The sequence below is a fragment of the Protopterus annectens genome, chromosome 5.part0 (assembly GCF_019279795.1).
Source record: "Protopterus annectens isolate FY-2018-M chromosome 5.part0, PAN1.0, whole genome shotgun sequence".
Taxonomy (NCBI): domain Eukaryota; kingdom Metazoa; phylum Chordata; order Ceratodontiformes; family Protopteridae; genus Protopterus; species Protopterus annectens.
The window spans coordinates 1,391,831,734-1,391,844,542 of NC_056735.1; the positions used below are offsets into that span (position 1 = coordinate 1,391,831,734).

General features: G+C 40.0%; 1 protein-coding gene across 1 annotated transcript in view; it reads right to left on the reverse strand.

Annotated features, from left to right (window-relative positions):
• Positions 1-12,809, reverse strand: part of PCID2 (PCI domain containing 2) — a 593,048-nt gene that overhangs the window by 501,244 nt on the left and 78,995 nt on the right. Inside the window, exon 4 of the mRNA XM_044071205.1 lies at positions 944-1,017. Coding sequence (XP_043927140.1) covers positions 944-1,017 — 74 coding nt within the window. The remainder of the gene's footprint in view (positions 1-943; positions 1,018-12,809) is intronic.

Here is a 12,809-nt window from a genome sequence, read left to right on the forward strand (position 1 = left end):
AATGCTGTTGGTGTGATGGGGAAGAAAGAAGTAACTGGGAACATATTTTTTATATTAAAGGTTCTCTACAGACTCTATCAAAGATACTGGATGAGCAAACTGGCGTAACTAAGGAAATAATTTTTTGAGCTAGGACAGAAAATCGGAATTGCTTAGACATAGTAAGGCCTTGCTGAGTCTAACTATGGTGACTGCCAAAAAAGCAACTGCAAGAAAATGGAAATCAAATTCTAAATCAGCTGTACCAGTAGTAGTAAATATAGTGACGGAGATAAAACAACTGGAATTGGCATCTTTACAAAAGTGTAGAAGCAAATTACATAGAACAAAATGAGAGTTGTGGCAACAATACATGCAGAGAAGGAAGATTATAAGTGAGGAACAATGTTTGCAACTAAAATTATGTCAATATGATTTGTCTTCATTTATAAAAATGTATGATTGCCTATGTCATACGTGATAATTTAATAAAGATGTTTCTTGTATAAAAATATGAATATCTAACTAATACTTCAGTAATTGATGACTGCTCTGTAGGTATTTACAATTTACAGTTCACCACAATTAACAATCTGCCACTTTAAAACAGATCCTAAAAAGAGGGTCATCCTCGGCAATCATAAATATCAGATGACACTAAAGGTAAACCTGCTTGGTGGGACATAGTTCACAGGTGTCCAAAGTTTCTCTGAAGTCATTATTTATTCATTCCTGTGTCTCCTCATTATCCGATAACAAAAGCACATTATGAATAGCACTTTCACCTCACAGCATGAGGTCACCTAGTTTGGTTCTTGGCAAAGGTGCCCTCCATGCAGACTCTTTCCATTCCTCATTTGTCTAGTAAACTTTGTAAATGGAGTCAGACATGATTCAGCAGCAATGGATGGAAAAATATTTTTCAAGCAAATGACAATGGATATATGACAGGTACTCAATTTACCTTAAATGCGCTGCCACCATTTCATCATATGGCGGTTCAAGAATCTGTTGGCACTTTTCTTCTGGATTTTGAAGCTAAATACATGAAAAATAAATCAGATGAGCACTTAAAATTTGCACAAATGTATAATGTTTAGAATGCAGATCGATTACGGTTTATTACTAAAAGATACTGGCAATATAACAAATGAAAAGTGTGTCGATAACAGCCTAGCCATTTATTAATATCTTCAGAACAGTAGTAATAAATGACAGATGTAAACATAGGAAAACACCACAACAGTATTACCGTATGAAAGAACTAAGCTGTTACCACTGTTATACAATGGGAAGATTTTTCTTTCACTAAAATCCACAGAAATACTGTCCTGGTGATATATATATATATATATATATATATATATATATATGTATATATATATATATATATATATATATGTGTATATATATATATATATATATATATTGCGAGGCATGGACATTGCACTGAAACACTGCAGCTACTGAAACATTATGACCATCATTGTTTCGCAATGTTGCAAAAAACTTAACATTGTTTCATATTACACAGCCTCTTCAAACAGGTATATCTGCACAGTTAAGGCACAGAATAAATATTTTATAAGAGAATTTAAAAGAACTTCCTTACGTTCTGATGCCACATTTACAGTAGCAGCTCTTACATTACATTCAGGCACAGCAAATGTGTCGCAATACTCAAGGCAAGTGCGACATGTCAGTTGTGTCTTTGATAATTTATATCAATACAGACAGCTGGACAGGGAGCAGAGTCTATATTGTACAAAGTCATTATTTCCGAAAAGTAAGAACTTTATTTTTAAAGCAGTGGTGGTGTATAATAAGCAATACACCAAAGCAAGGAGTGTGAAATTCAAATTTTCACTCGTAGCAAGGGGCTCTACCTGATGCCACATCAGGGTGCATAAGAACACAAAAATAAAACAAGCATGGTCTACCTTCCATGAAATCCATATTTCACTCAGTTTTCTGGAAGATGTGTACTACATGACAAGCAAGTAACTACAAACTCATTACAACTAAAGCTGTGCACATATGATTGTTACATTATCTATGCCAGGCAAAGTCCTTTACCACGAGTAAAATACGAATTCCTCACTCCCTGTCATGGATAATTCACATTTTTCAATAAGTAATTTAATCCAGGTGTATGCAACTGTCTCATTCTACTCATAGTGAACATACCAACTCCAGGGTCGCACACTTGGGAGGGGGACAAATCCCTGTTATTTGCCTTGAATACTGGTTTTCAATCAAATGCAATTTCGATCAAATAGGTTTAGGTCAAATGAAATTTCGATCAAATGTAGACCCTATATATATATATATATATATATATACATATATATATATATATATATATATACACACACACACACACACACACACACTTGTAAATGCAGTAATAATAGCTGCATCTCGTGGAGGCAGTATAGAATTAACTGAAAGTGCATGTGCTATGAAAGTCCAACTGGACAGTGCCCATTTTCAGCAGAAACTTGAGGAGGAAATCACCAAGAAATTACATGACTACATAATTAGTAAAATTTTTACACGAGTTTAAAAACAGCTTAAGTGACAACATTTTACACAAGAATATTTAGTGAAGACAATATGTTTACAATGTCGAAAAAATACAGTTGTGTACACTTACCATAAATGTAGATGTTCGAGTGGATTCACTGTTGCAGTCATCACCTGTGGGTTATGCCTGCTGTGGTAGCCCTCGGCCGGCCCGAATACCAGAGTCAGTGTTTTTCTGCGTCAGCTGCTGTCGCTTGCTGGCTGACATCAGGTCGTCAGTGCCATAAAGGAAGGCAGTCGACGCCATTACATCAGTTTTTCTCGCCCTAACCAGTCAGAGGCCCAAGTAAATATGGTAAAGTGGTCCTGGTGGGTAAAAGCCACCGTTAGAAACGTACGTCTCCCTAAAGAAATAAGATAAAAGGGGAAGGAAGGTGGGAAATCAGGACTGCAACAGTGAATACACTCTAACACCTACATTTATGGCAACTACTCTACTGTGTTCTTCGTGTTTCACTGTTGCAGTCATCACCTGTAGGAGGATTCCCAAAGCTGAGGAGAGGGGTGGTAGGATTAATAAAAGACCTAGGAATGGGTCAGCATGCCCTGCAGAACTGCAGAGGCAAACCCTGACGTAGCCTTAGAAAATAGAGGTAAGTGGTAATGCTTGGTAAAGGTATGGACAGAAGTCCAGGTGGCAACTTCCAGAATGTCCCTGATGGAAACTCCTCTGAGGAATGCTGTGGAAGTGGAGGCTGCCCTAGTGGAATGGGTTTGAATAGACTTAGGGGGGTTTCCCATGCATAATGTAGCACAAATGGATACAGCGTGATATCCATTTGGAAATTGTTTGTTTGGAAATGGGTTTCCCCTCTGCCCCTGGGGCAAAGCTGACAAGTAGTTGGTCAGTTTTCCTGAAGGGTTTAGTATGGTCCAGATAGTATCTGAGCCGTCTGTGCACATCTAGTGAGTGCAGAATTCTTTCCTGCTTGTTTTCAGGGCTAGGAAAGAAGGTGGGTAGATGTGTGGCCTGGTTGAGGGCCTCATTAGCTACCATCCTGGGCATAAAGGTGGGATTAGTCCTCAGGGAGACCCTGTCTGCATGGAAGATGCTGAAGGGCTCAATGGCCATCAGTGCCTGAAGTTCTGAATCCCTTCTGGCTGAGGTGACAGCTAAGAGAAAAGCAGTCTTCCAGGAGAGGTATCTTAGTTCTGCTGAAGCAGCAGGTTTGAAGGGTGGTAAAGTTAGTTTTTCCAAAGCATAATTTAGGTCCCAGGCTGGAGTAGGTGGCCTTCTGAGAGGTTTGATATTAGAAGCCCCTCTGAGGAATTGTTTAATCAAAGAATGGGAGAACAGGGGCTGTTCTATATGAAAATTAGCTGAAATGGCTGTGGCGTGGATTTTAATAGAGGTGAAGGAGAGGCCACTATCAAGTAGCTCCTCTAGGTAGTCCAGGATAAGAGGGATAGAAGGTTGTGAGGTACTGCCCCCTCTGGACTGGCACCAGGAGTAGAATCTTTTCCATTTTCCTGCAAAAGATTTCCTGGCACTGGGCCTTCTGGCCTCTGTGATAATGTCTAGGACCTGTTTGCTTAACAGTGGCCCCTTGTTTGCCTTTAGAGTATTAGCCATGCTGATAGTTTGAGAGTCTGCAAGTCTGGGTGCAGCATCCATCCCCCCCCCCCCGGGTTAAGAGGTCTGAGATCAGGGGAAGCTGCCTGGGAGGCTGTAAGGTCAGACTGTGCAATAAGGGGTACCAATGTTGTCTGGGCCAGTCTGGAGCAATGAGGATGGCCTTTGGCCTCTCCTCTCTTATTTTGATCAGAACCTTGGGGATAAGAGGCAGAGGAGGGAATGCGTACACAAACAGGGTGTTATGCTAAGTGGTGACACTCCCTGGTACAGACTTTTTTCAGCTGATAGTTGGGATGCGAAGCAAACAGATCCACCTCCGGAGTCCCCCACGCCTGAGTGAATTGTAGGTTGCCATTCGTGGGGGGCCAGTAAGTTTCTGCTTAAGTGGTCTGCCAGGGTGTTGTTGATCCCTGGCAGGTATTGTGCTGGTGTAGTCCCATGGAAGAGGCTGTCAGCCAGAAGTTCATGGCTAGCTTGCATAGCGAGAGTTAGATTGGGTCCCTCCCTGTTTGTTGATGTACCACATTACTCTGGTGCTGTCTGTTTTGATAAGGAGAACCCCTGGCTTGAGATGTAGTTTGAAGGATGTCAGAGCCTTTTGTACTGCCATCATTTCCTTCTGGTTGATGTGTAAGGGAAGGTGCTGGGCATCCCAAAGATCTTGGGTACACTTGCCTTCTAGGTGAGTGCCCCAAGCTATGTCTGAGGTGTCGGTGGTAATGGTCTGCCTGGTTGGGCGGAGAGTGAAGGAAAGACCCTTGTCCTGGGCACAGGCCCTGCCCACCAGAGAAACTCGGCCCTTATACAGGGGATCAGAGGTAGAGAGATCTCTAGAGGTCGAGTGTGCTGACACCAAAGGTTCTTTAGGTACCACTGAAGTTTTCTCATGTGAAGCCTGGCCAGCGGAATTAGAAGGATGCAAGATGTCAACCCCAAGGCTTGAAGGAACTGCCTGACAGCAAGGTGACTTCTGGAAGCCAGCTGGGTAAAACAGAGAGGCAGGAAGGTCTGTTTTTCTGGGGATAGAAAGGGTGTTTGCCTTGAGTTCTTCTTGTTGATGGTGTACCCTAAGGAGGTTAGGAGGGTTTTGACAAAGAGCAGGTCCTTGAGGAGCTTTTCTTTGCAATCTACCTGAATGAGGCAGTGCTCCAGATAAGGGTAAATCTGTATATTTTTCTGTCTGCAAAAGGCTATGGCCTTTGCTGTTTGATCTGAGGGGTCAGGTTCTACTGCCCCTTGGAATATGACAGTTTGGACTTGTTTCAATGTCTCTGCCCACTGATTTAGAGGCAAGTCTGGGTACCCTCTTGGAATTTGGAGTTAACTTAAGGAGAATTTGTATCCCTGAGAAATGATCTTTAAGACTCATTGGTCCTTTGTTACAGAAAGCCAATTTTCTTTGCACAGGGAGAGACTTCCTCCTAGTTTTTGGTGAGTGAAAAGAGGGCAGAGGGAGTCAAGAGAGTTTTTGACTTACAGGGATGGCTTAGAACTCCCTGCCTTTGGAGATGAAGTGGTCCACTGTTTGGCTCTCTGCTGTCCCTGAGATAGGAGTCTGGGTGGTCTGTCCCTGCGGGGCTTACCTTGCCCCTGTCTGCTAGGTGCAGGAAAGGACCAGTGTTTTGAGGGAAAATTCCTGCTTTACCTAGGAGGTTGTACCTGAAGGAAATCTTTTACGGTTTGCATAGATTCTGCTTTGTCCTCCATATTTTTAAGCACCTCTTCTGCTTTTACTCCAAACAAGTGGTCCCTTATTCAAGGGTGTATCAAGTAATTTAGATTCGACATGATCAGGGAGACATTGTTCCTTCAACCATGCACGTTTCCTAATGACAGATCCTGACACTGCTGCCCTACTTGAGGCTTCTAGGGTGTCATATCCACAGTGTAATGGGTGTTTGGCCACTTGACAAGTCGAGTGCAGTAAATCTGCTAACTCTTTCGAATTCGCACAGTCAGAAAAGGTTGAAATCTTTTGTTTTAATAGTTCCAAAGTGTGTTGTTGATATTTTAACATGTGGAACTGACAGTTGAGTACTCTGATAGCTAAGGTTGGAGAGGCGTATACTTTTTACCCCATCTGTCCAGAGCTCTGGAGTCCTTGTCAGAAGGAATAGGATTCTTTGCAGAACTAACCTTAGCTCCTTTTGGACCCTGTGTAATGACCTCCAGGTCTGCAGCAGGATTTCTGTACAGGTATTTGTGTACTCGGTAATACCCATCAGGTTTTCTGGGAGTAGGTCGGAGGGTGTCAGGGGTTAAGCTGGATTCACGGAAGACATCATCAACCATCTCTAAGATTGGAGGGATGGCCAAGGGTCTGTGCTGGGGAAGGTCTAGAAACTCTCTTAGACTGAGGGAAGTCCTGGGATTCCCAGTGGAAATGTTCCCTGAGGGTGTGAAGGGTTTTCCCAAAGGAAAGATCTTCTGGTGGGGAAGCAGAAGGAATGGATTCCTCTGCGTCTGAATCCTCATAAGCAGTAAGAGGCGGTTGTTCCTCTTCAAAATCTGAATAATCAGACAGACTCCTCAGAATCCTGTTCTGTCAGTATTTCAGGGGAAGGGTCTCTTTTCCTTTTAGAAGGTGCAGCCTGACTACGCCTGATAAGGGTGATAAGATCCTCCGCCATTTTAAGCATTTGAGCTTGGGGTGGTGGAGCAGGAGTAAAATGGTGGCCAGAGGTAGTTTTCCTAGGAGTGGCCTTGCCCCTGGGCCTAAGAGTATTCATTGGTCTGAGAGAAATGGTAGTTGGAGGAGAAGATGTCATTTTTTGTCTAGATTCAGTAGTGCGAAAAACCTCCTCGGAAGCTGCTGCCTGCGTTGTGGCTCCGGACCCAATGAACGCAGAGACAACCAAAGGCTCGGAAGAGAAGATTTCTGCGGCATACCAGACTCCGAAAGGGTCTCAGTACAGGCCTGTGAAGGTATCAAATTGGGCAGCAGGGGCTGCAAAGGCACCTCACTGAATTCCGGATAACTGATGACCTGCTTAGTGGTAGAGTCGTCGGAAGGCTTAGCCTGGTGTGGTCTGTCTCTATCTTTATCCTTATGTTTTTTCAGAATGCCTACGGACTGTTGACTGACTAACGCCATTTCGAAATGCAAATACGGAAGACAAAAATACCTGGCTACAAAAAGAGTTCTATGATGAATGGTTCTCACGTTGAAGAGGGCACAGAACCGGCAATGGGGGACATCGTGGTCTGAGCCTAAACAAGTGACGCAGTATGAATAAAAGTCTCGGTGTGGTATTTGCTTTCCACAGGCAAGACAATTGTTAACTTTTTCAGACATCGATTAGTGCAAGAAAAAAGGATCCCCAACGGGATACATAGTTTTATACATTTTCAGCTGTAATTCAAACTCTGGTAGCAACCGACCAGCACACTTGCTAACTGCTTCTGCTATGGGCTCCACAGCATGAAAGACTGGTGTAATGGTGTCTGCTGCCTTCCTTTATAGCATTGACAGCCTGATGTTATCCAGCAAGCAACAGCAGCCGACGCAGAAAAACATTGACTCTGGTATTGGGGCCGGCCGAGGGCTACCACAGCAGGGATAACCCACAGGTGATGACTGCAACAGTGAAACACGAAGAACATCTATTACATTGAGAAAATAAAGAAATTATAGTTAACAGTAACGATGTCAAATAGGAAGCAAGTTAGAGGATGAACAGACAGAGCAGAGGAAAGAAAGTGGGTAGCATTTTATTAGTGGTTGAGAGTTACAGCTAGGAAATGGTGTTCGAACATATGGAGATGCACACAGAGGTTATACAAGTGGATGCAGAAAGTATACAGGACAGACAGAAGGCTTGGGTTTATGCAGTGAAAAGGACTGGGGGGAAGACTACCCCAGTGAGCAGGATGAGCACTTTGGTCTATATGCTGTTTCAGCAAGGTTTTGAAACATTCTACCTTTTCTGCCCATTTAATATTGATAGGAATGTTGTCCCATAGTTATGACACACAGTGGGAGTAGAGGAAATTTTCAACAGTACTGTATGATTTACTGATAGGTAACAACAGTTTATTACATGATGCAGGTGTCCTCCTTTGACAGGCACAGAGCTGCATTAGATTTTACTTATTTTCTCTTACAGGGGCTAAATTATTTAGAAGTTTCAGTCACTGAAATGAGAGACTGTTTCATCCATAGGCATAGTTCTTACCAGATTCTGGTTGTAGCTGGAAAGAGTTTAGATAAAATTGATCTTTGTCAAATTTGGTTAGACTGTGTATCTGATTAGAGATCACTTGTTTATGTGAGCTATATTGCTGCCTTATTATATAAGTTGGGATGTGGTCGCTAGGCAAACAGCAATTTAGATTTTACTTTTAAAGTATAGTTAGTTGGAATCCAACCTAGGATGGATTGCACATTAATATTTTTGTTCAGCCTACTGGCGGAATCTATAAACTGGTTGAATCCATGCAAGTTTACTGACTCTTTCGGGCAGCCAGTCAATGTTAAGACCCCCTAAAAGTAATTTCTGATGGATGTTATGTGACATCCAGTGGAGTATACTTTCAACTGTAGTAATATTATAACCTTTTTTTTGTTTTTAGTTTTGTTAACTGAATTTGCCCAAGTGGGTTTAGTCAAAAACTTATTTTCAGTGGAGGACCCAGGAGAAACACTCCAACATATTAAAAACACTTTAAAAAAAAACATACAATTACTGAATGAACATATTTTAAGTAATACACATTAACAATTTTGCATACATTTACCACACAGTTTAGAAGATCTTGAATATTGAGCATATAAAGAAGTGTTGAAGTGGGTTTGTCAAACAGACACTAGCTCTTCTGATTAATGCTTAGAAATTCAAAGAAATAGAAGTGAGCATAGAAACTTGGTAAGGCAGAACATTTTAATACTGTAGTTAAGAAGTGGGGTATTAAGCAGGTTTAGAGACAATTATATGTGGCTATACAAAAGTTTATATTAGAATTGCAGAGGTGGAGTGGTGAGTAGCGTCACAAAACTTTGCGCATAGCTCACAGATGTTAGTAAAACTATCAAAGTATTGATGAAGACTGGTTGTGGAGTATCAGTTTATAGCTTGTGCTCGACAGTTAGCATGGAGGCACAAAGTAAAATAGGTTTGCTTTCATTACCTAGTAAGAGATGCAAGGCTGGGCTAGATATATTTTGTTTTTGTGTGGTTAATTATGAGGTGGGCTAGTAGTAGTTTGGCATTATGGAATTTTGGGATATTTAGGTGGAGTGGGGGTGAGTTCTAAAGTGTTTTTGTAAATGATAGGTATTCCTCCTACATTTTCATGTTTCCTATCCATTCCGAGTATGGTGACGCCAAGGTGAATCATTTAATTGTCAGTTATTTCTTGTTTTAACCAAGCCTCGGTTACAACTAGTGCATTTGGGGAGTAAAAAGCTATGTAAGCATGGATGCTCTGGAGTTTGTTACAAAAGCTTCTGAGACTCATGTTAAACAGCAGAAAGTTACTTAAAGATAGGGAAATTGAGCTGGCAGAGTTGGATGGCAAGGAGGTAGCTGCAGTGGGAATGTGATGTGTAGTACAAGGGTATGGGTGAATATCCCCACAAAGTTTTAGACTGGAAGGAGTGCTCAAAGAGATGTAGAACTACCTATATTTATATTGTTGGATTTTAGGTGTTAACTTTTAGATTTATTGCAACTATAAAAGAAAAAGTAAGAAAATATTGAGTAGTAGAGACTAAGAAATATAATGAAAAAAAAAGAGAAGAGAGTTATGGTGTAGAATGCAAGAGTCTGTAATTAAAGATAGATTTCATGTGACAGGAGTAGTCATAATAATAATAACAATAATAACAGTAGTAGTAATAATAATAATAATACTAATAATATCCATGACAGGAAGTGAGGTGAGTGAGTCTGCAAAATAAGAGTATTTGAATTAGTAACATTCTGATTTGAGGTGAAGTTTGAAGGATGACAAAACAGCTGCAGGATTATAGCTAGAGTAGAAGCATGTAGTCTTACCAGTGATTCAGAGGGGTGGGCTATGAATTATTAGCTGACAGTAGGGTTTGTAAGAGTAAATGCAGTGGTTACGATGACAATAGTGAGTGAAAAAGTGACTATTAGAATATGTAGGCAGGAAGAGTATTTTGTCTGATGACACAAACAATGAATATATAAAAATATAAAAAAAAGATTTTTTTAAAATAAAGAATGCTTTTTACTCAGTTGCTCTAAAAGGTAAAAAAAACAAGGGAAAAGAGTGAAAACTTAGCAAAAGTAACACAGTCAAGCTGAGTTCAGAAAAGCATTTTAGGCTGGTTTTGCCGATTCTGTTATCGAGGTAGCAGAAGAAATAGGAGTTTCAGACTATTATTTTCTTCAGAAAATCCAGGCTAACACAAATCCTTTTATTTAAGCAAGTTTGTAATTTTATAAGAAGAAGAATTAAAATCTATTCCTATTTTTGAGCCTTTTCTCCTTTATTTTAGGCTTTATCCAGATTTCTTTAGCTGATAGGTCAAAAGGTACGCAGACCTCTCTACTACTGCTGGTGCCAGTAGTCACTCACTCACTCACTCACATGCACAACTCTGTTTCAGAAAATGCATGCCAACTCAAATCCTAATATTCAAGTAAAAAACGCCCCTCATTTATTCAGATATCTTGATCTCAGAGTCAACAGATTCACATACCTCTCAACTGTCCAGACTTTTGCAGAATGCCCAGATTTTTGGTACATATGCTTGGTTCCATCTTCATAAAATGTGTAATTTTCTGGCAAATTATTGGGGATTGAAGTCATTAAATAATGAAGGACATTCAAGTTTCAAACATCATATCCTTCAGAAAATACATGCTAATGAAAACCGTGTTACTCTAACAACTTTCAAAGTTTATAAGAGCAATATTTAAAATCTGTCCCTATTTTTGGTACTTTGTCCTCTGTTATTTGTGGCTCTGTCCATATTTCTTGTGAGAGATATAGTCAAGAGCTATGCAAACCTCATAACTGATGCTGTTGCTGCCAGGGATCTCTCTCACTCTTCACTCTCTGTCTCTTTCATACACCACACACACACACACACACACACACACACACACACACGTGCGCGCACACACACACGTGCGCGCACACACACACACAAACACACACACACAGTCTCGTCTGCTTTCATGTACGCATTCACTCACACACACAGAAACAAACATACATACACACACAACTTTTTTTTGTTTCATTTATTTTTTTTTTTTACACTTGCTAGAAAACGTCTCACTCTCATACATGCATACATTCTCACACACAGACAAACACAAACACTTTTTATTTTAACTTTTCTTTCTTTCTTATTTTACACTCGCTAAACAGCAAAAGCGCTGCTTAGCGAGTGTAAAATAATGGCGGCCATTTTATTTTAGTCCAAGCTCCTAACTCTTTCACAGACCAGCAGTTGAAAAACACTGGCTTAAAGGATACTGTACATGTGATTTAAATACTAGTCAAGTTTTGAACTTCAACAAACAGCGATACCTTATTATTTTATTAGTATATGATCTATTTTCATTTTTTGAATTTATAAACATACAACAGGATTATGATATGTCAATATTGTTTCTATTAATAGCTGGTGTTTTACTATGCTGCAGCTACTGATAAAATTAATTATATTTTGATTTTTTCCTTACCTTTATAGATGTGTTGTTATGTATATAGCTTACAGTAAGCTTTTAACAGTCCACTTTTTTGTTTTTACCATAGTAATTTTATACTTACTGCAGGAATTAATGCAATTATAAAATGCTAGTGTGACATTCATAAATGTTTGCATGTAACAAGTTAATATCTAATCACTGATGTACTCTGGATTTCTACTCTGACTGGAAGTTAAGACATGCTAGATCAGACAGTTACCAATGAAAACCTGTAGTGTTACAACTTTTGGAGTCCTCGGTTCTTTTCCTAACCTTTTAGTAGCAAGGGCAAAAGGCTAATAAAAAGTATTTCAGCCTTATTAAAGGAAAACTCCAGCTAACAAAAAAAAAATCTGTTTTTTTTTCACATACGTTTCTGTGGTATTTAACACCTCAAAAATCACTCTAAGTGCTCCTTATACAATTTTAACATATCTTCCACAAAACAGCTGTCCATGGGGCTTAACATAGTAATGTGATCTTGTTTTTCTTCAACATTTCCTCTTTCCCATACTCCTTTTCAAGTCTGTTTTATATGAGTCATGCTAGACATAAGCAGTAGTATTCCTATGCCATTGACATATAATGGAATTTGTATCCGGTTTCATCTTAAAAACCTTCTGTAACAGGAGTTTTTTTTTCCTGGAATGTTCATCATTTGTGTGTCGCAGAGCCTGTTTTACACTATACTAAGGAATTTATAGCTACAGCCAAAAAGTAGCTACATTGTAGGCCTTTGTTCAAGGTATTGCTTGCTGAGGACATACCTAGAAGGGAAAAATTCCAAAAAATGTCTGAAATACCAGAACACTGTTTTGTGCAGGAATGCCATCCTTTTTTTTTCAACACCCCATGAAAACAATTTGTTGAGAGGGTGTGAGGAAGGACGTTTTAAGGTTCAATTTGAAGCTCAGGTAGGAAAGGAGGATGCAACCTTGTCTAAGGACTCCAAGTACCTGGATACAGAATCTCAAGAATCTGTGTAACAAAAGGGCCCA